Here is a 19222-nt window from a genome sequence, read left to right as displayed (position 1 = left end):
AAACAAGATATTTACAGGAAAAAAGTGGAGATTAACGGAGGAGAGGCGATGGTACTGAAGGGGAGACCAAGAAAGGCTCCCAGCAGAGGCAGGATTTTACCTGAGTTTTGGAAGAATCCAGAAAGCAGAGATGAGGAGGAAGAGAATTCCAGATGTGGGGATGGAAGGTGAAAATGCTAAGCTGCAGTTAGAACATTGCGGGTCTTCTGTGAGGAACAGCACAGAATGGTGACACTGAGGAGTTTTAACACTTCTAGCATCTATCCTAGTAGTTTTATTATTCCAGATTCCAGGGTGTATGGGGAGGAGTAAAATGTAAAAATACTAGAAAGATATGAGAGGGCCGGGTATGAAAGGCTTTGGACGTGCAATTGGATTTTCTTGGTTTTCTTCCTTTTATCCAGTGGTCCTCAGACTTTTTAACTAGGGGCCAGTTCACTGTCCCTCAGACTGTGGGAGGGCCGGACTATAGTAAAAACAAAAGCTCACCCTCGGTCTCTGCCCCTCAGCCCATTTGCCATAAAGGGGGAGGGGCACATCTGGCCCTTCGAGTAGTTTGAGAACCCCTGTTTTATATCTATAAATGTTAAAGGAACAAAGTCATATCTCTTTGTTAAAGGAACAAAGTCATGTCTCTGCCCCTCAGCCCATTTGCCATAAAGGGGGAGGGGCACATCTGGCCCTTCGAGTAGTTTGAGAACCCCTGTTTTATATCTATAAATGTTAAAGGAACAAAGTCATACCTCTTTATGCAAGAGGGACATGCCAATGTGGACATCTCTCTTTAAATTTGTATCAACGTTAAACCAAAGTTGTTTCTGGAAGATTTGAGCCTAAAACAGTGTCAGAGGCAGATCCTGAAGCTCTTCAAAACAGTAGAGCCAATTCTGTATACATCATCATCCTGCTTTTTAGTAATAGGAAGAAAAACAATGGGACATGAAGCTAGAAAGGCAGAAAGGCTTTAAATGCCAAGTGTTAGCACTTTAAAGTTCCCTTCCTTTCCTGAGATAAGATGCATCCCAGGAAAAGTCCATGGTCCCTGCAGATGACTTCTCTTCTGTCTTATGCAGCTACCACAGGAGCATATATCAGAGCTGTCTTGCATGCAAGTTTGAGTTCAGAAACTGCTGCCCCAGCAAATTCAGGGCCTTGTAAGGGGGAGGGTCTAAGGAAGAATGGGTGATAGCCTGGAGTTTAGAGTCTTGCAAGATACCAAGTCCTCACTCATTTGTCCTCATGTACTGATTTACAGCTTGTCAATTATCAACAGCTCTATCAATCATCAAGCCAGCCCTAAATATTTATTCAATACCAACTGGCTTAAAAGACGTCATGTGGGGGATGGAGCTTCATGAGACTTGGGCTGGATGAGCAGAATGGAGTATAAAGGACTTCTATACCAGCTCCTTCAAGGGTCCCCTGTGGAGACACAGAATGGAGGTACCCATCCAATAGGTGAGCAGGAAATCCAAAGGCAGCCAGAATAGAGGCATGTGGAGGAATGAGCAAAATAGAGATTGGGGTGGTCCTAGAAGGAGGTGGTCAGAAGGCAGGGAGGAGAGGGGCTATAGGGTGGGAGAAAGAGAGGGCTCAGAATTCTACAAGTGTTAAGCTTGACTAATAGAGGGTATTGATGTCTCCAGGCTACTTGTGTAAGAGGAAATGGAGGAAGAGGGGTGGGTCACATTCTCCAGCCCTTAAAGGGGGTGTTCTTAAACTTGTTTGTGCCATGAACCCCTTTGGCAGACTGGGGAAGCCTATGGAACTCTTCTCAAAACCATGCTTTTAATGCACAAAATAAAATCCATATAATTTAAAAAGGAAACCAGTTATATTGAGATAGTTATCAAAAAAAATTTTGTTTTTAAATACAAAATTTTACAGATACCAGGTTAAGAATCCTTGCTTAGAGAATCCCCCTGCATTTAAAAAAATATATTTTTTTGGTTATACATGTATGTTAACTTTTTAAAATACACTTTTCTTTATGAATCATGTTGGGAGAGAAAAATCAGAACAAAAGGGAAAAACCATGAGAGGAAAAAAAAAACCCAAAAAATAATGGACATATCATGTGTTGATTTACATTCAATCTCCATAGTTTTGTTTTGTTTTGTTTTGTTTTTTTCTGGATGCAGGTGGCATTTTCTATCTAAAGTATATTGGGATTGCTTTGGATCACTGAGTCACTGAGAAGAACCAAGTCTTTCATAGTTGGTCATTGAATAATCTTGCTGTTACTGTATACGATATATTCCTGATTCTGCTCATTTGCTCGGCATCAGTTCATGAAAACTTTTCCAGGCCTTTCTGTAATCAGCTTGTTCATCATTTTTTATAGAACAATAATATTCTATTATCTTCATATACCACAACTTGTGCAGCCACTCCCCAACTGATGGCATCTACTCATTTTCCAATTCTTCGATTCCACAAAGAAAGCTGCTACAAACATTTTTGCACAAGTGGTTCCTTTTCCCTGCTTTATGATTTCCTTGGGATACAGACCCAGTAATGGCACTGATGGGCCAAAGAATCCCTTTGTATTGAAGTAGAAAATACATACCAGATATTTGGAAGCCCCTAGTCAGAAGAGATTAAATTCAGTTCAACAACTGAATGCCTACTATGTGCCAAGTACTATGCTAGGTAGTGGGGGCAAAATGGATCTGGCTTTTTTAAGGAGCTTATAGCTCTGCTGGAGAGAAACAATATGCATACATAGATAAGATATAAGATAAATGCTGCTTGAATATAATTTGGGAAGTGACAAGAGCACAGATGATTGGGGAGATTGGGAAATTCCTGGAGGAGGAAGCATCTGCCCTTGTGGTTAGAAGGAAGCTGGGGACTCTACAAGGCAAAGGTGAGGAAGAAGGGTTTTTCCAAACTCAGGAGATGAGCTGTGCAACTTCTGGTGTGAGCTAAGAGACTATAGAAATACTTGAAAATCACCTCTGAAGGCTTCCCCCTTCTCAGTAAGCACACATATGTTGTAGCTGGGTGTATGTCTGTACACAGGCAATCTCAATAGACTTTAGATAGAAAATGCCACCTGCATCCCAAAGAAATACTAAAGAGCGGAAAGAAACATATATGTGCCAAAATGTTTGTGGCAGCTCTTTTTGTTGTAGCTAGAAACTGGAAGATGAATGGATGTCCATCAGTTGGAGAATGGTTGGGTAAATTGTGGTATATGAAGGTTATGGAATATTATTGCTCTGTAAGAAATGACCAGCAGGAGGAATACAGAAAAAAAGAACTATGGAGATGGGGAGGAGCTGGTATTTAAGTTGCTGGATTCTGGTGGGATTAGTGAGATTTGATGAAAGAGGGGAGAAAAACTAAGATTCCAAGACCATCTAGTCCAACCCCGTCATTTTATTAAAGATCTCTGTTGCTCTCATCATTTTATTAAAGATCTCTCTTCCTTCTTTCTTTTTCTTTCTGTTGAGGCAATTGGGGTTAAGTGACTTGCCAGGGTCACACAAATAGGAAGTATTAAGTGTCTGAGGTAGGATTTGAATTTAAGTCCTTCAAGGACTTCAAGTCAGTGCTCTATCTACTGTACAATCTAGCTGCTCCAAACCCCCGTCATTTTACAGGAAAATCTTGGAGAAACCGAGGTTGAAAGTGTTGTTTCAGGCCCTCTGTGATCCCATTTGGGATTTTCTTGGTAGTGATTTGCCATTTCCTTCTCCAGCTCATTTTACAGATGAGGAAACTGAGGCAAACAGGATTAAGTAAGTTGCCCAGGGTCACACAGCTGGGGAGTTTCTAAACTTGGATTGGAATTCAGATCTTTCTGATTCCAGATCCAATGCTCAGTGGTCCTCAAACTTTTTAAATAGGGGGCCCTTTCACAGTCCCTCAGACTGTTGGAGGGCCAGACTATAGTAAAAACAAAAGCTTACACTGTCTCCGCCCCTCAGCCCATTTGTCATAACTCAGCGGGCCCCATAAATGTCCTCAGCGGGCCGCATCTGGCCCTTGGGCTATAGTTTGAGTCTACACTCTGCAAGTCTATGCACTTTAGCGCCCAGCTTACCTTGGTACCCACCTAACTGTCCTAGCTGTCCAAAGCCACACACTAAAAAGCCTGAAGTGTTATTAGAAACAAAGTATCTTTCTAGTGGCTACAATGTATCAGACACTGCACTAAGCACTTCCCAGGTATCATCTCCTGGGATAACACTGGAGTACTTGTTGCTTGTCTATACTATAGGGGAGAGGCACATTCCCAGGTTGATCTCAGCAGTCCCTTCAACCTTTATGACTTCAATCTCTGTTCTAGCACTTATTAGCTGCCATTTACCACCTCAGAGTTGTGATACTCTCCCTGCTCTTAAGAAATCTAAAATCAAGTGGGTGAACGAAAAAAGCAGTACACAAGAAAAGCTCACTCAGCTTATACTGGACACGGTCATTAAGTGCCATTGGAATTACTAGGAGAGAGAGACTATCAGATGACTGTTTTCCCAACATTCCCTCCCCCACTACCACACTGCACTTTTGTAAATGATGTCACCGAGTCTTATAGCTCTGGGAATGGTCATGGGATGATGAGTAACAGCCGGGATTCCAGCCCTTTAACTCCAGATAAGGAGCAGGTTTTCTCTACATCATGCTGAAGATAAGTGAGAACTGACTGTATATCCTAGGATGGGCTGACAGTTGAGAGGAGATGTTTTATTTGTTTCAATCATGTCCAACTGTTCTTGCACTCCTATGGGGCTTTTGTGGCAGAAATACTGTGTGATTTGCCATTCTCTTCCCAGAGGAGTGAAGTCAACAAGATAAAGTGATTATTACCCAGGATTATTACACAGTAATTTTCTTTTTTTTTTTTTTTTGGGGGGGGGGAGGGCTATTGGGTTTAAGTGACTTGCCCATAGCTGGGAAGTGAGAACTGTCTGAGATTGGATTTGAACTCAAGTCCTACTGCATGCAGGAGCTAGTAATTTTCTGTGGCTGAATTTGAACTCGGGAAGAGGAGGCTTCCTCAGGCAAGTCAAGGGTTTTGTCCACTCCGCCATCTAGTGTCCAGAGAGGGAATATGGAGAGAACCAATTCGGCAGTCCTCCCACATCTAACTTAATCTAGAGGTGGACCGGTGTCCTGCCCATGACAAGGAAAGAAGGCTTCTGGGAGAAAATGGGCTTGAAATGGATCCTTACAAGAGGGGGTGGTTCCATTGAGAAGGCAGAGAGAAGCCTGTGAGGACATTCCAGAAAATTGCAAAGGAGGAAAGAGTGAAAGGGGGATAAGGTAGACTAGCTTGTCTTAAAATGGAAGGTTGGTCTAAGGGAACAGTGGGAGTTCCCCAGATAAACCATAACCTCCTTGAGAGCGGGTATAAAGCTTTTTAAAATCTAAGTATCCCCTGTACCTAACACAATCCCTAGCTCATAGTAGGCATTTAATAAACACTTGTCTGATTTATTTTTTTAAATTTTTAGCACAGGGCTGGACACATCACATGTGCTGAGTATATTATTGATTGAATGAGATGTCCCTTTTCACAATAGCAAGACAAACCAAGAGAGAAGCAGGAGGCAGCTTGGGTCCGACAAGGTTTCACCACCTCAAGGACCACCTCCCTTGGGACTTTGATGAAAACAGACCAACTCCTTGGACCCAAGAGCTATGGGAATAGCATTATCTCCGGATCATCAGACTTGCTTCCAGTTCCCGAAGCCATCACCTGGGGAAGTAAACTGGTAGTTGAGGAACCAGTTAACTCCATCCACTGCTATCTACAATCAAGTAAGTCAATAAGCTTGCCATGTGCCCAAATCTGTGCTAAGAACTGGGGTTACAAAGAAAGATAAAAAACAGTCCCTGCTTCCCAGGACTTCACATTCTGGGGATTAGGGCTGAGATGGCTGGGGGGGACAACAACAACTTGCAAATAACTATGTAGGAAAAAGATAAAGATCCGTTAAATTAGAGATTATCAATAGAAGGTACTAGATTTAGAGGAGTTGGGAAACATCACACGGTTGGCAAGCAAGCCTAGCTGAAGCAGCAGTACCCTACTGAGCACATAGGAGCAATGTCATCATATGGATTACCATCTCTTCTGGGGGAAGAGAATTCCAGGCAGAATCCAGGAACCTTGGGAACAGCGATGCTTCTAGACCGCTGGGCTCCCATTCAACATTAAGGAAAGAAAGGCCCCACTTCCTCCACCACCCTTACCAATTACTGACCAACCACCAGGTGCTGAGCAGACAGGTGAGTTTCAGAGCCCTGGCAGAGGTGGCACCACCTAAACCAGCAGCCCTGCTTCGGCCTTCAGCTTGGGGAACAAGCCCAATGGAGATGTGTCCTGGCTTCTCTTCTAGCCATGGCCACAGCTCCTGAAGACCCGTAATAATAAAAAAAGACATTAGCATCTTCAAGTCCACATTAGAAATGTATGATTGGATCAGTGGAAATGACAGAAAAGATGAGGCAATGCATGCTCAAGGCCCTCAGACCTTTCCATCCTGCTAGATGCTTTGCTCTCCCATTAAAATAATATCAATAGTCAATATTTGATGTGGCTGAGGTAGACACTAGATGAAGGTAGGACCCAAATGTCAGGGTTTGGTCATGTGAAGAATTCACAATGGCTCTTCTCTTTGGCCAAAGGTAGATTTAAGGGAAGAGGTTACAGGGTGATGGGATATAATAGACACCTGGAATAATAAATATGAAAGAGTAGGAGAGCATATAAAAGACAAGTTCTTTAGAGGAACTCACAATTTTTCAGGAGAAAAGGAAAACCCCATGAAGTTGGGGCATGTCTCTTAGCAATTACAATGCTAAACCCTGAAATGGACTAAGCACCCCAAAAGAGGTAGCTATAAAGAGAAGTGGATTTGAAAGTATATATAGCAGGGATACCACGTGGCATGGGGAAGGGACTAGGAAAAGGACAGTGTCCAGGCCAGCTGACCCAAAGGAGGACACTAGCAAAACCATGGACCATAAACTGTTTTATAAGGAAAATTAAGTCTAAGGGATTAGCCATAACTTGGATTTTGGATTGGATTACCTTCTGAGGGTGGGATCACAGAACTAAACTGATCTTGATTATCAGAATATTCTTCCTGCCTATCCCAGGAAGTAATTATTCAGGACCTCATCGGCATTTACACTGCAATTTAAAATGTGCAAAATGCTTTACAATTATGCTTTCATTTGGTCCTCACAAAAATTCTGGGACATATTGACTCCATATTACAGATAACTTGTAGTCCATGTGGACTGGTCCATGGTTACAAAGCTGATCATTATTTAAATGGGTTTTGCATCTAGGTCTTCCTGATTTCAGGTCCATCAAGTTTCCTAAGAAAAGGGACTCTATTACTTTTTTTAATTTTTTAAAAAAACATTTCACTAAACATTCTCCAATTAATTTTAAAGTTTTTAACATTCATTTTTTAAAATTGTGAGGTCCAAATTTTCTACTTCCCTTTCCTCCACCACCCTTGAGAAGACAAACAATATTATATCACTTTTCAACTTATACTCCCAAAGCTTAGCACAGGGCTTTGAACATAGTCAACATTTCCTAAATGCTTCCCCCCCCCCCCCTTCAGCTAAATTGTAAAGTGCATATAGCCTCAGATCTTGGAAGAGCAGGATTCAAATTCAGCCTCAGGCACTTACTAGATGCATAATCCAGGGCAATGCATTTCACCTAACTGCCTCAGTTTCCCCAATTGTAAAATAGGGATGATACAGTAATAACATACTATCTACCTCCCCCGGTTGTGGTGAGAAATAAATGAAACACTACTTACACTCTTCTAAATGCTAGTTAGGATTCTTCATTTTTCATTACAGGGAGTCTTCGACAGAAATCCCAGGGTCAGGGTATAGGGTCCCCAAAGCTACGCCTCCATGGAACAGTCCCACCCTCCTTCTCTCTTCCTCGTCCATCTTTATTTCCTCCCTCCTCTTTCCTCCTTTTTCTTACTCTCCCTCGTTTTCCTCCTTACTTTCTCCTCCTCCTGTTGCCTCTTAAAAAGTCTCCTGAGCTGTCTAGGTCCGGAATACATTTCCCATAGGGCCCCGCGCTTAGACTGATGACGTAACACTCGGCGCTAGGGAAATCCAGACGTACCGGGAGCCGGGCGACGATGGCCGACCAGCGAGGTGACCTAAAGGCGCGGAGAGGCGGGAGTGGGGAGCGAGGGAGGGAGTGGGCACTCGGTGGGGAAAGGCTCTAGCTTGGCTTGAGAGTCCACGGAGTGGAGGTGGGAGTGGGGCCAGGGCTAGGGGAAGGGAGTGCTGGGCGCGGGGCAGGGCTGGAGCCAATCTCCGGGGAAACAGGTGCAGGACGGGTGTTCCGGTCCCGGACTCCGAGGGTGTTTGGGGCTTAGAGCTGGATGGACCCTGGAGAGAATCCGGCCGCTTCCATAGCACACGTGGGGGAACTAAGGCGCGGGGAGGCGGGGCGTCTCTCTCGGTCCCACTCCGCTGGGGTAAAAACAGTATTTGATAGCATTTAATAAGGTTCGCGAAGCGCTTTAGTAATATTTGCTCGTCCTGATCTCCCAGCGGCGTTGGGAAGCTGGAGCCATTATTATTTTCCATATACAGATAAAGAAACAGAGCTGGGAAGCTGTCACTGCCTGGGTAGGACCTGGGTCTGCGTTGGAGCGGGATCACCCGCTCATCTCATATGCAGCTAAGGGTTGGGGAGTGAGCAAGATCTAAATTCGAACCTGGCTCCAGGCACTGCCAGGGCACTTCCCCTCTCCCTGCCTCAGTGAGCATCTGTAAAATGGGGATCATACCTGGCAACCTCCCGAGGTTGTCAAGAGGATCAAATAAGATTTGTTAAACATTTTGCAAATCTTAAATCACTGTTAAGGGCCGACTGATGTGATATACACACCAGATGGCAGGCACCAAAAGTTGGGGTTCAATCACGTGAAGAATTCACAATAGCCATTCTCTTTGGCAAAAGGTAGATTTAAGGGGAGAAGTTACAAAATGATGGAATACAATAGTCACAGGGAATGGTAGATAGGAAATTGAATTGGGAAAGCATATGAAAGACAAGTTCCTCATGGAACTCACAATTACCCAGTGGAAAGAGAGCACCCCATGGGACATGTCCTTACCTGGCAGGCTAACTCTTGAAAGGGACTTGGCCCCCTAAAGATTAGCTAGCTGTAAGGAGAAATGGGGTAGAAGTTAGGGGAGCTACCACATGGCATGGGGGGAAAAGATACCAAGAGGTGGGGGGCCAGACAGACTGACCCAACTGAGGGCAGCAGCCCATGGGATGGCCCATAAATAGATTTGAGAGGGAAAATTTAATCTCAGGGACGTGACTGGGATTTCTGACTGGGCTTGGCAAGGTGAGACTGCTGGAGGTCTCCCTAGACTATGGGAACGTGGAGATAAATGAATCTCTATCAGTGCCTTTGCCTCAGGGATCAATTTTTATCAATTTTTCTACTAACCACACCCGACTTTGAAGAGCTCATCCCAGCTTTGTGCTAGGAGCTGGGCATGTTCACTGTTGTCCAATTTCCCCCTGGACTCCATTTGAGGTTCTCATAAGCAAGGATACTAAAGTGGTTGGCCATTCCCTTCTTAAACTCATTTTACGGCTTGTTTGCTGTTCCTTGTTGAAAAGGGAACTGATGCCATAATGTCCCAAGTGAATTAGATTCAAGTGGGGGGGGGCTGAGCAAGATCACCAGCCTCACTGTCCCCTCCAAAGTCATCTGGGGCCAGTGACCAAATAGAGATCAAGACTAGACATGGCCCTGGATGCAGTGGGAGGCCTGGGCCTTTTTTTGTCTTCTACAGGGCTCAGTTTGACTGAGGTCCCACCCATTCCTCTATTATAGCTAAGTAGCAATTGAGACAAAGAATTTCCTTTCACCTAGTCCAAAAAACCTAAATAAATGGATGAAAAGTATACTTGAAGCAAAGATACTTACATTAGGGTTAGCTCAGTGTGATTGATGAGATGGTTCTCTAGTTCACACATACTTAGTGTGCTGTAATGATATAATCATACTGAAGTATTTAAGGACCGAAAGGACTGGAAATAAGAGACATTGCATCTTTGACCATCCTCCTAGTGGCTCCCCTGCCTATTTCACTCCTGCACTAAGACTAAGACTGGCCCCGAGATCCTCCAGAGAGCTAGTCTGGACATTGTAACAGATGAATCTTCCTGATTCCAGTGCCGGCACTCTATCCTTTGTACCACTCAATGGTCCAAGTGCTGGAGATAAAATTAATAAAAGCCAGTCCCTGCCCTCATGGAGCTTACAACCTACGAGAGGGAAAGCACACACAAGGAGGAAGTAAAGATGGTGATGGGGGAAGAGGAGGGAACTTGTTCTGTGGAGTTGAAACCCGACACAGGGAAGTTTTTCATTAATATAGATATTAATACAGTAAACATTTCTTACGTGCCTACAATGTGTCAGATACTGAGCAACAAAAGGAGGCAAAGGCAATGCCCTCCAGGAGTTCATTAAGCCAGTGTTACAATCAGTACTATGACTTTTGTTTTTTTGATTTCTCTGTTCAGTCCTGGGGGTTGCTCCTTAGCAAGAGCACACTGACCCTTTTCAAAGGAGAAAGCTGCAGCTCCTTCCTCTAAATGGACTGAAGCTGGGCCTCCCCTACTCCACTCCAGAGCCTGCCTCCTTCAGTCAGACCTTGAAATGTTTAAATCCTGAGGAGGAAATCGGCCCGGTGCCACATTGAGATGTGGAGGTGACTCAGATACTGGAAGCCTGCCAGCCTCCTGCAGGTGGTATCCAATCTGCTTCCTGAGGCTTCCTGTGGATCTGTAGAGAGAGGCCATAGCCAGGAGGCTGGCTCCCCCATCTACAGAGGTGAAGGCCCTTTGGACCAATTTGAACTCAAAAGAGAATACAGATAAGAGCCATGCTGAAGGGGCTTCATCAGGCTTCTTCACCAAGGGGATGAGATCCCCAAAGCATCTGGGTCTCTGAGAGGGATGTTGAATTGGAAGAAATGCCCTGCACCAGGGCAAGTCAGTACCTTTATAATTTGTAATCTTAGAGCTGAAATAATCAGTGTATTCCCTCAAGTTCTACTAACAGTATGCCTTAAAGATGGGACTTCAACCCAAATCCTCTTGCCCTTTTTCCTATCGACAACAGAGTCTCATATTTTCAATAGTATCTTCAGAAAGTATTTGGTAAAGTACTCATTAATGGGAAAAGATCCTACACTAAGGGAAGAGATAAAAACCATTAGCTCTCAAGAACTGGAAAGGCCTTTTAAGGGTTATCTGTTTAAAATCTGGTTCTGACAGCATATGGTCCCTACATACAAAGAAATTATAGCCTAGTAGGGGCAAGATGACACTTATAACTGTTAATATACAGTAAGTGTGAGATTCTGGGGGAAATGTGATTTATATACTGGAAGAAATCAAAGTTGAGTTCTTGGAAGAAACCCCTTGAATTGGGATTAAAAGGTCAGGTTGGGATTTAAGATGGGGGAGGGACTACACAGTGAGAGAAGCTTTATGAGGAAGAGATCCCAGACTGGTATACAAGGGTCATTCTTGGTCTTAAAAGCTTCATAGTGGCGAACAAAGTCTGGGCAACAGCTCATGCTTGAGAATTGAATGAACAAAGCCTTTGGCTTAAGCGCCAAGTCTCTAAAGGGGAGGAGTGGTGGGAGATAAAGTCAGAAGGGTAAACTAAGGCTTGGGTGTCTAGAGCCTCGACTTCTAGGTTGAGGAGTCTGAACGGACTAGGTGAGCTGTGGGACAAAGTCGGGATGAGAGCAGTCTACAAGGAAGATTTTTTCAGCTCTAAAAATATGGAATTTCCATAGTGCCCCTCAAAGGCAGTTAGCCAGCCTCTAATTAATTACTGCAGGAAACAAGGAGCTCCCTACCTCATGAGAGTGCCTGTTAATGGGGACAAGTCATTTGAAAGGACAGAGTTCTTTGTGATGAGATCTTTTAAAGTCTCATTAGGAGGACGAGGGGAGTAGCTCAGTGGTAAAGGAGATTAGGAAAAGTGACAAACAATCCAAGATTGGGAGACTGGACTTGTGATATCCAGTGGTTTAGGGCATTCTAGACTGAAGAAATCCTTCTATCAATATAGGAGGCAGCTTCTCTTCAATCTTAAAGAGTCTGCAGAGTTGCCCCAGGAGCCCAAAGTCAGGAGTTGGCAGAGGCAGAACTTGAGTCCAGAGCTTCCTGACTTTACTCTCACAAAGAAAAAAATAATTGATGTTTAAAAAAAAAAAAAATCCTGGAAGCAAGCACCCCACCCCCACCCCCATTGTGCTTAACACCAGAGTCATGAATTCTTTTCTTCACACCTGATTCCAGAATCAAAGGTCTTGTCCATACTTTGCATTGTCCAATGTGGGTGGGCAGGGTCTGCCTTTCGAGCTGATGGGACAGCTGGAAGAACAACAACATACATGACCTGGGGAACAAGACAAACCAGGTCATGATCACCATGGAATATATTAGTGTGAGGAGGCCTTTCAGACTATGCAGTCCAACCACCTTTTTTAGAGAAGGAATCTGGAGCCTAAGGTCTCATGATTTAGAACCTAAGGGATCAATGTGCTTTGCCCGAGGCGCCAGGAAAAATTTTTGCCAGAGCTGGTATTCAAATCTGGACTTCTTCCACTGTGTGGTGTGGCTGTAATGACAGGGAGGACAATGAGGGCTGAGGGGGGAGTTGTCTGCAAGCAGAGTTTTGTGACCCCTTCTGCTATTATTGATTGGACAGTTGCACACCTGTCCCATCCATGGGACACTGGGGAGACTGCAGAGGAAGATAGGAACAATCTTCTTCTCTGAGGGGACCTTATGCTCCAAAGAGCATCATTGGTTCACTGGAGTTGAAGCTACAGGGAAGGGAAATAAATCAGGGCTCCTTCACCTGAGCTCTGTGAACTTTTTGGAAAAAGATCCTTTGATAACTGTTTCAACACAATTTGTTTCCTTTGTAATCCTGTGTATTTCATGCCATTAAAAACATTCTGAGGAAGGGTTCTTGGGCTTCTGCAGTTTGCCAAAGAAATCCAAGCTCCCCAAAGGATAAAAGCACATTTTAAACAATTCGAGTACCTTCTCCTCCCTCTGCTGAGAGCCAGTGAAAGCAGCTGTACATTGTGCCGGGCCTGACCCGTAAATGGCCAGCGCCTTCCTAACCCACCTTCTTTCCATGAAGCTCCAAAGGCTGGGCTGACCCTCTGCTTCTTCATGCAGTGTTCCTGCTGTCCTGCCCTGTTCAGCATTATGCCTGGGGGAAGTTGGGCTTTTCCAGCGAAGTGGCCCAGTTGTTGGCAAGCAGTGACCCACTAGTCCAAATTCAAGAGGACGAGCCATATGCAGAGGTGAGAAGGCCCTGTCTTACAGATGAGCCATGCCCAGAAGTACCAGCAGCCCTGTGGTCCATTAGCTCCTCTTGGTTACCCACTCCTCTTTGGCAGGTGATAGAAAGAAGTCCAGCCCACCCAGAGCTTACAGATTGACAGAAATAGATGCGATTTTTTTTTTTCTGCCAGCAGAAAGGAAATGAAACACAGAGGATAATCCTTTTTTCTCTCAAAACTCTTGGGCATCCAGGTGGCGCAGTGGATAGAGCACCAGCCCTAAAGTCAGGAAGAGCTGAGTTCAAATCTGGTCTGTCACTTAACACTTCCTAGCTGTGTGACCCTGGGCAAGTCATTTAAACCCAACTGCCTCAGCAAAAACAAACAAACCCACCCTCATACTAGTTATTGATTCCCTCTATTTTGATACTTAACTTGGACAGGGAAATAGGCTAGAGCCACAGGAGGGAAAAGGGGAGTGGACCAGCACAGTCAAAAAGACCCATCTCTTAATAAAAATCCTTATCTTTGCCATGTCTAAAATTTGACACCATCAATCTAGCCACCTGTGATGTCAGCAGAAAAGTCAAAACCGAATTCTAGAGAAGTTAAATGATATGCTCAGGGTGATACCTCCAGGAATGAGTGCCAAGATCCCCAGACCCTTTAACCCCATGCTGTGGTTGCCTGCCTGACAGATCAAACTCTATTCTCCTGACACACTCCAGGATGACTCCAACCTATAGACATCTGGAAGTTGTTGAGCTCAGTTTGGGATGGGCATAGTCATGGTGGTGTAATTGCAATTAAGGTAAACTAAAACGCAACATTATGTTTATTGGGAAGGCTAGCAATTACCCATAAAAGGGCACTCAATTCCTTAAGCAATCTAAAGACCATGAATTGGGGCTTCATATGGTTTTGGAAAGAACAGGAGGGCTCTTTAGTATTATAAATGATGGAATACAGGGCTAGCAACAACCACTCCTTCCATCTGCTAGGAGAAAGCTCATTGGTGTATTGTCTACCTGCATGGCTAGTCACAGGGGTATCAGGCCAGACTTGCTTGAAGGATAGCCAGCTATATTGCAGAGATAATGTGTATTCTGGCACCCACCTGCTTCTTACAATGCATGTTAGCAAGGTCATAGATCTTTCTTAATTGTACATGGGCAGTAAAATGTGTGGACACAAGTCTCTGAATTATGATTTATGGGACAATTGAATTTTAAACTGACTCGGAGAAGGAAAAGTAAACATCTGGACTCATGAACTTCCAAATTTAATTTGGGGACAAAGAAATGTGGCTCAAGCAGTTTAAAAAATTGAATCAAAAGGGGTTGTAGTATTGACTTGATCCTCTCCACAGTAAATCACCATCACTTTCCCTGTTTGATTAACGATTATCTTTTGTTTAGCTATGGATGGGAACCCACCCCCGTGGTAATGCTAAGATTCCTGATATTCATATCTTGGAGAAAGATCTAGGAGAGTGGATCAACAACCATTTGTTTTGTTTGGGGGACACCGTCAAAGAAACCTACAAAGAACTGCCTTTCCTCTTCAAAGTGTTGTCTGTCAATAAGGCTCTTTCCATCCAGGCACATCCCAATAAGGTAGGAGATAAGCACAAGGGCCAGCGACAAGGGGGAAAAGAGAAAGATTTTCTTCAGGATGTCCACTGATGGCAGCCTTATGGCCCTAATGACCTCACCTTTCTAGTTCAACCCAAAACTCAATCCAGTGTAACATGACAGCTCACAGTTTGAAAACTCTGGGGCTTGGTTTGGGCTAGCAGGCTACCCAGGGCTATGTAGTTGCTCTGCTATTGCTGTTCTCCTTCCATAGCCTAGACCTATTCCAAAGGACCTGAAAGAATGGAAGGGACCCTTTATGGAGAGATGCAGCTAAAGTTGAAAGGCATGATTGGGGGGGGGGAGATATCAGAACTCAGGTATCCTGGCTCTCAGATGAGGCTGGGAGATCCTCTGAGAGTCAAATCCTGGGTCCCCATGTCATCCTCAAGTCTCTCTGCATATGGATGTAGCCACACACAGATGCCTAGATCCCAACTGGGGTGGGATGTGGGGAGAAACAGATGGCCACGGGGGGAGCAGAGGTCCAGGAATGCCTCCAAGGGACAGCTGAGGCCCTTTGGGCCAGGGAGTTGGCCAGAGGTCCTAAAGTTTACTGCTCTGTCTCCCTGACTCCTTTATAGGAACTGGCAATGAGGCTTCATATCCAGGCTCCTGAACACTACCCGGATATAAACCATAAGCCAGAGATGGCCATTGCCCTCACTCCTTTCCAGGCCTTATGTGGCTTCCGGCCTATCCCGGAGATCCTGGGATTTCTTAACAGTAAGGCTTGGTCACAAACTAGGATGGAGGGGTGGGGAAGGGAGCAGGCCTGGAGCTATGGAAGAAAAGGGAACTACTGGGAACCTGAGTAGCAGCCATCTTAAGGTCCTCTAAAAAAGTTGGAAGACCCATTCAGATGAGATGTACTGGATACAAATCCTGAGTTCTAAGGCTTCAGCGTGTCTCTCAAACACTACATGGAGATGGCCAAGAGCCCCAGGATGGATGGTCCTGAGGAAGGGGGCTAGGAAATAAAGTCCCCAAGCTGGCCAGCAGTATGTCCTGTGGCTGGTTTGTGCCAGCAGTCCCAGGACCATGGGAATGTGGGGGTCTTCTCCCTGCCCCTTCCAGGGCAGGTGGAAAGAGGCCTAGTTCCTGTATCAGGCCTCCAGGCTCCTCTTCCTGCAGGAGTACCAGAGTTCCGGTCACTGATCACCAATAAGGCAATAGAAGAGATGGAGCTGAGCATCAGCCAGTCCATTGAGGAAATCTCTTCTGCCCTTCGGACCTGCTTCACCCAAATGATGAACAGTAACAAGCAGCACTTTCAGCAACAGCTCAGTGTCTTGGTGAAGCGCATCTCTCAGGAAGGTAGAATGGCTTTGCTAACACGGTGGGCTCTGTCTGCATCTTGGGCCAGTCAGTTCCATGTCTCTGCATTATCCTGGGGGAGAACTGGGATGCTCTAATGAGGTCTTCATCTTTTTTTCCTAATGGGGGCCCAAATTTGAGGTGGGCACTGGCTCTTTGCTATTTCATTTTCAACAAGAGCTGCAGCTTAACTGAACAAGACAACTTTTAAGGTAGCATTTAATTGGAAGTGGTGTTCATGGACTAGGCAACTCTTAAGGTGCTCAGGACTGATTTGTCCCAGTCTCTCTGATCCACTTTTTCATTTCTTGTGAGGAAGGGAACAGAGAGTCTGGTGCTCCATAGGAACCCATCAAGCCTTGGAGCCTCTTGTGCTCAGTTCTTAAGAGGACCCAAGCTGTTTCTTTCCTTAGGGAGCTAAGTCATACTGAACAAGAGACTAACTAGCGCAAGACATTGGCATCCAGAGCTCACCTCCTGGGCCTGTCCTTGCCAGCACAACACATCTTCCTCATGCTATTCTCTTATCCCTTAGGTCTAGGGAAATCTTGTGTTAAGTCTCCCCCACCAAATCCTCCCCGACTCCTCTTGCCCACAGGGATAGCTTATCTTTGTCCTGTTTGACAGTTCACAAAACCTAGCATCTCATTTGTATTTCAGCTCTGTGAAGCTGGAGTACTGCTAGTTATTTCCAGTTGACAGAAGAGGAAATCGGGGCTTAAACATCTTGCCCCAAATCACCAAGATTAAAGGGGCACTCTTGCTTCTGCATTTCTTCCTATCTAGTGGCAGAAGGGAAAGACGTGAGCAGCAGTAACGGGGAGCTCCTCTTGAAGCTTCATGAGCAGTATCCTGGTGACATCGGCTGCTTTGTCATCTACTTCCTGAACATGATAGTGCTACAACCAGGGGAGGCCATCTTCCTGGCGGCCAATGAGCCCCATGCTTACCTAAGTGGAGGTAAGTGGACAGGCCTCTGGGCCGGCTTCCTGTTCCACAGGGTCTTGGCAAGAGAGCCATATGCTCAAATATGAGAAAGGTGCAGGTGCTTCTCAGAGGTAATGGCTTTGTAGTGCTGTCAAACTTCCTAGGGGCCATATGTTGACCTAAAAATCACATTTAACTATGAGGTTTATAACAACTATAAGGTTATAAATAACCAATTTAACTAACAAAATTTCATTTTGTTAAACATTTCTCAGTTGTATTTTAATCTTGGGGCTCACAGGCCCCAAGTTTGATATTCATCTTAAAATAAAGTTGGACAGTGAAGGGGTAAAGGGCCTGTTAGCAAACACTTCCCATGAGTAATTCTCACATGAGGAAAGGGGATGCCTTTTTCAAGGATAGGGGGCTTGGATGTCTCAGGGATAGCTAGTGGTTCGAATATTGGGTGCTGGGGCAAGAGCTTGGTAGTCAGGGAATCTGTCTTCTGGCTTCTAGAGAGAGAATGCTAGGGGATAGGGGAAATCAGGTAGCCTGACCAGTGTGTCCACCTTTCCTAGACTGTGTGGAATGTATGGCGTGCTCAGACAATACAGTGCGGGCCGGCCTGACACCCAAGTTCATTGATGTGAAAACCCTGTGTGACATGCTCAGCTACACTCCAGCCCCAAGCAGTTCAAAACTCTTTCATCCTATGCCTGATGAAATCGACCCTTATGTCTCCATCTATAATCCACCTGTATCTGAATTCATCGTTTTACACATCAAGGTAAGCTGGAGGATCCTGGACCCTCTGGTATCCCCAGGTCAGACACTGGCTACCTTTGTGCATGAACTTATATGGGCCATCTTATTAAAGCTTGTTACTGGACCCTCAGGTGGTGCTCCTCTGATCTGGGTCAAGGCCAGACCTGAGGTCAGGGCACTGGCGGACCCCGATCCCATCTTGGTTTCACATGCTTCTCTTCCCCTAGGTTCCTGCCTCTGTGCATTTCTACATGGTTGCTAACATCGAGTCAGCCAGCATCCTCCTTGTGGTGAAGGGCAAAGCCCAGGGTAACACGGGGCCAGAAAACTTTCTCCAACTGCAGCGTGGTACTGTGGTCTTCATTGCAGCCAAAGAGTCTCTCCATCTGGAAATTGATCCGGAGGAAGACATGGTGATGTTCCGGGCCTGCTGTGTGCTCTAGGGCACCTCGCCATAGTAATCCCCTTGGTCTCCAATCAGGCCTGTGATGTGTGTCTGAGCAGCTGCAAGAAAGTAGGCCCAAGCATCATGCCAGCGGTGTTCCTTACCTAGCTCCAGAAACCACCAGCACCTCTGCAGGAGTGGGGAAGGGACTACTTCTACAGTTATAGGGGTGGGGGGGCGGCCCTCTCTGGAGGGATGTAAGCACATGCTGAATGCCCCTCCAAGATGCTGGACTGGGGTGGGGGGATGCCGCTGTCCACCTGTAAGGTAATAGTGACGACTTAATGTGGCCTGGGGCGCCACTGTTGAAGACCCTGGGCCTGCTGGGGCTGATGCTCAGAAACTGCAGCAAGGCCTTTCACTCTGTAGGAGGCAAGTAGCGGGCACGCTCTCCAGCAGCGTGCAGCAAGCCTCTCTGGGGCAGACCCTGGGGCTTTCTGCAGCAATGGGGGCTGCCCCACAACTAGTCCTGCCTCATCTGGCATGTTTCCTCGTCTGACCCTTGGTAGAGCTCTCTGTTTCTAGCAAACTTCCAACAAGCATCTGTTGAGTTGACACACTAGTTCCCTGTGGTGTTCCTGATTGTGTTATCTTGATTTTGACCTTAAACATCCACAGGAGGAACTTCTGTCGATGCAGGTCAGCATCTCACAGAGCTGTTGAGGGACCAAGCTAGGCCAGCCAGGATCTGATGAGGGGGCTTGAATCTGGGTTTCCTGTAATGGGTTCCCTAGGGGGGTCTGAACTCTCAAAAAAATTACCACTGGGACCAGGGAGGTGC

General features: G+C 45.5%; 1 protein-coding gene across 4 annotated transcripts; it reads left to right on the top strand.

Annotated features, from left to right (window-relative positions):
• Window positions 1-1298: 1298 nt before the first annotated feature.
• MPI (mannose phosphate isomerase) lies at window positions 1299-19003 on the top strand. Of its 4 annotated transcripts, XM_074296954.1 has the most exons (10): window positions 1299-1458; window positions 2142-2216; window positions 5463-5769; window positions 13247-13374; window positions 14772-14969; window positions 15572-15713; window positions 16122-16304; window positions 17091-17264; window positions 17810-18018; window positions 18224-19003. In XM_074296954.1, exons 3-10 carry the CDS (start codon window positions 5616-5618, stop codon window positions 18437-18439), a joined length of 1404 nt encoding a protein of 467 aa, XP_074153055.1. In that variant the 5' UTR covers window positions 1299-1458; window positions 2142-2216; window positions 5463-5615; the 3' UTR covers window positions 18440-19003. The 4 variants fall into 4 exon arrangements, with proteins under 4 accessions (XP_074153055.1, XP_074153054.1, XP_074153053.1 ...); XM_074296953.1 differs by lacking the exon at window positions 2142-2216; XM_074296952.1 differs by lacking the exon at window positions 2142-2216 and having other exon boundaries at window positions 1300-1443; window positions 5532-5769.
• Window positions 19004-19222: the final 219 nt, after the last annotated feature.

This window comes from Sminthopsis crassicaudata, chromosome 2, assembly GCF_048593235.1.
Source record: "Sminthopsis crassicaudata isolate SCR6 chromosome 2, ASM4859323v1, whole genome shotgun sequence".
Classification (NCBI taxonomy): Eukaryota; Metazoa; Chordata; class Mammalia; order Dasyuromorphia; family Dasyuridae; genus Sminthopsis; species Sminthopsis crassicaudata.
Note: the sequence above shows the minus strand (reverse complement) of the source record. Positions and strands in the feature narration are given on the sequence as shown.

What these genes read in the sequence shown, in the direction of transcription:
- MPI (XM_074296952.1), top strand. An exon ending in GATCCTGGGATTTCTTAACA is followed by an intron (nt 15,714 to 16,121) that starts GTAAGGCTTGGT and finishes CTCTTCCTGCAG; the next exon opens with GAGTACCAGAGTTCCGGTCA. An exon ending in TCATCGTTTTACACATCAAG is followed by an intron (nt 18,019 to 18,223) that starts GTAAGCTGGAGG and finishes CTCTTCCCCTAG; the next exon opens with GTTCCTGCCTCTGTGCATTT.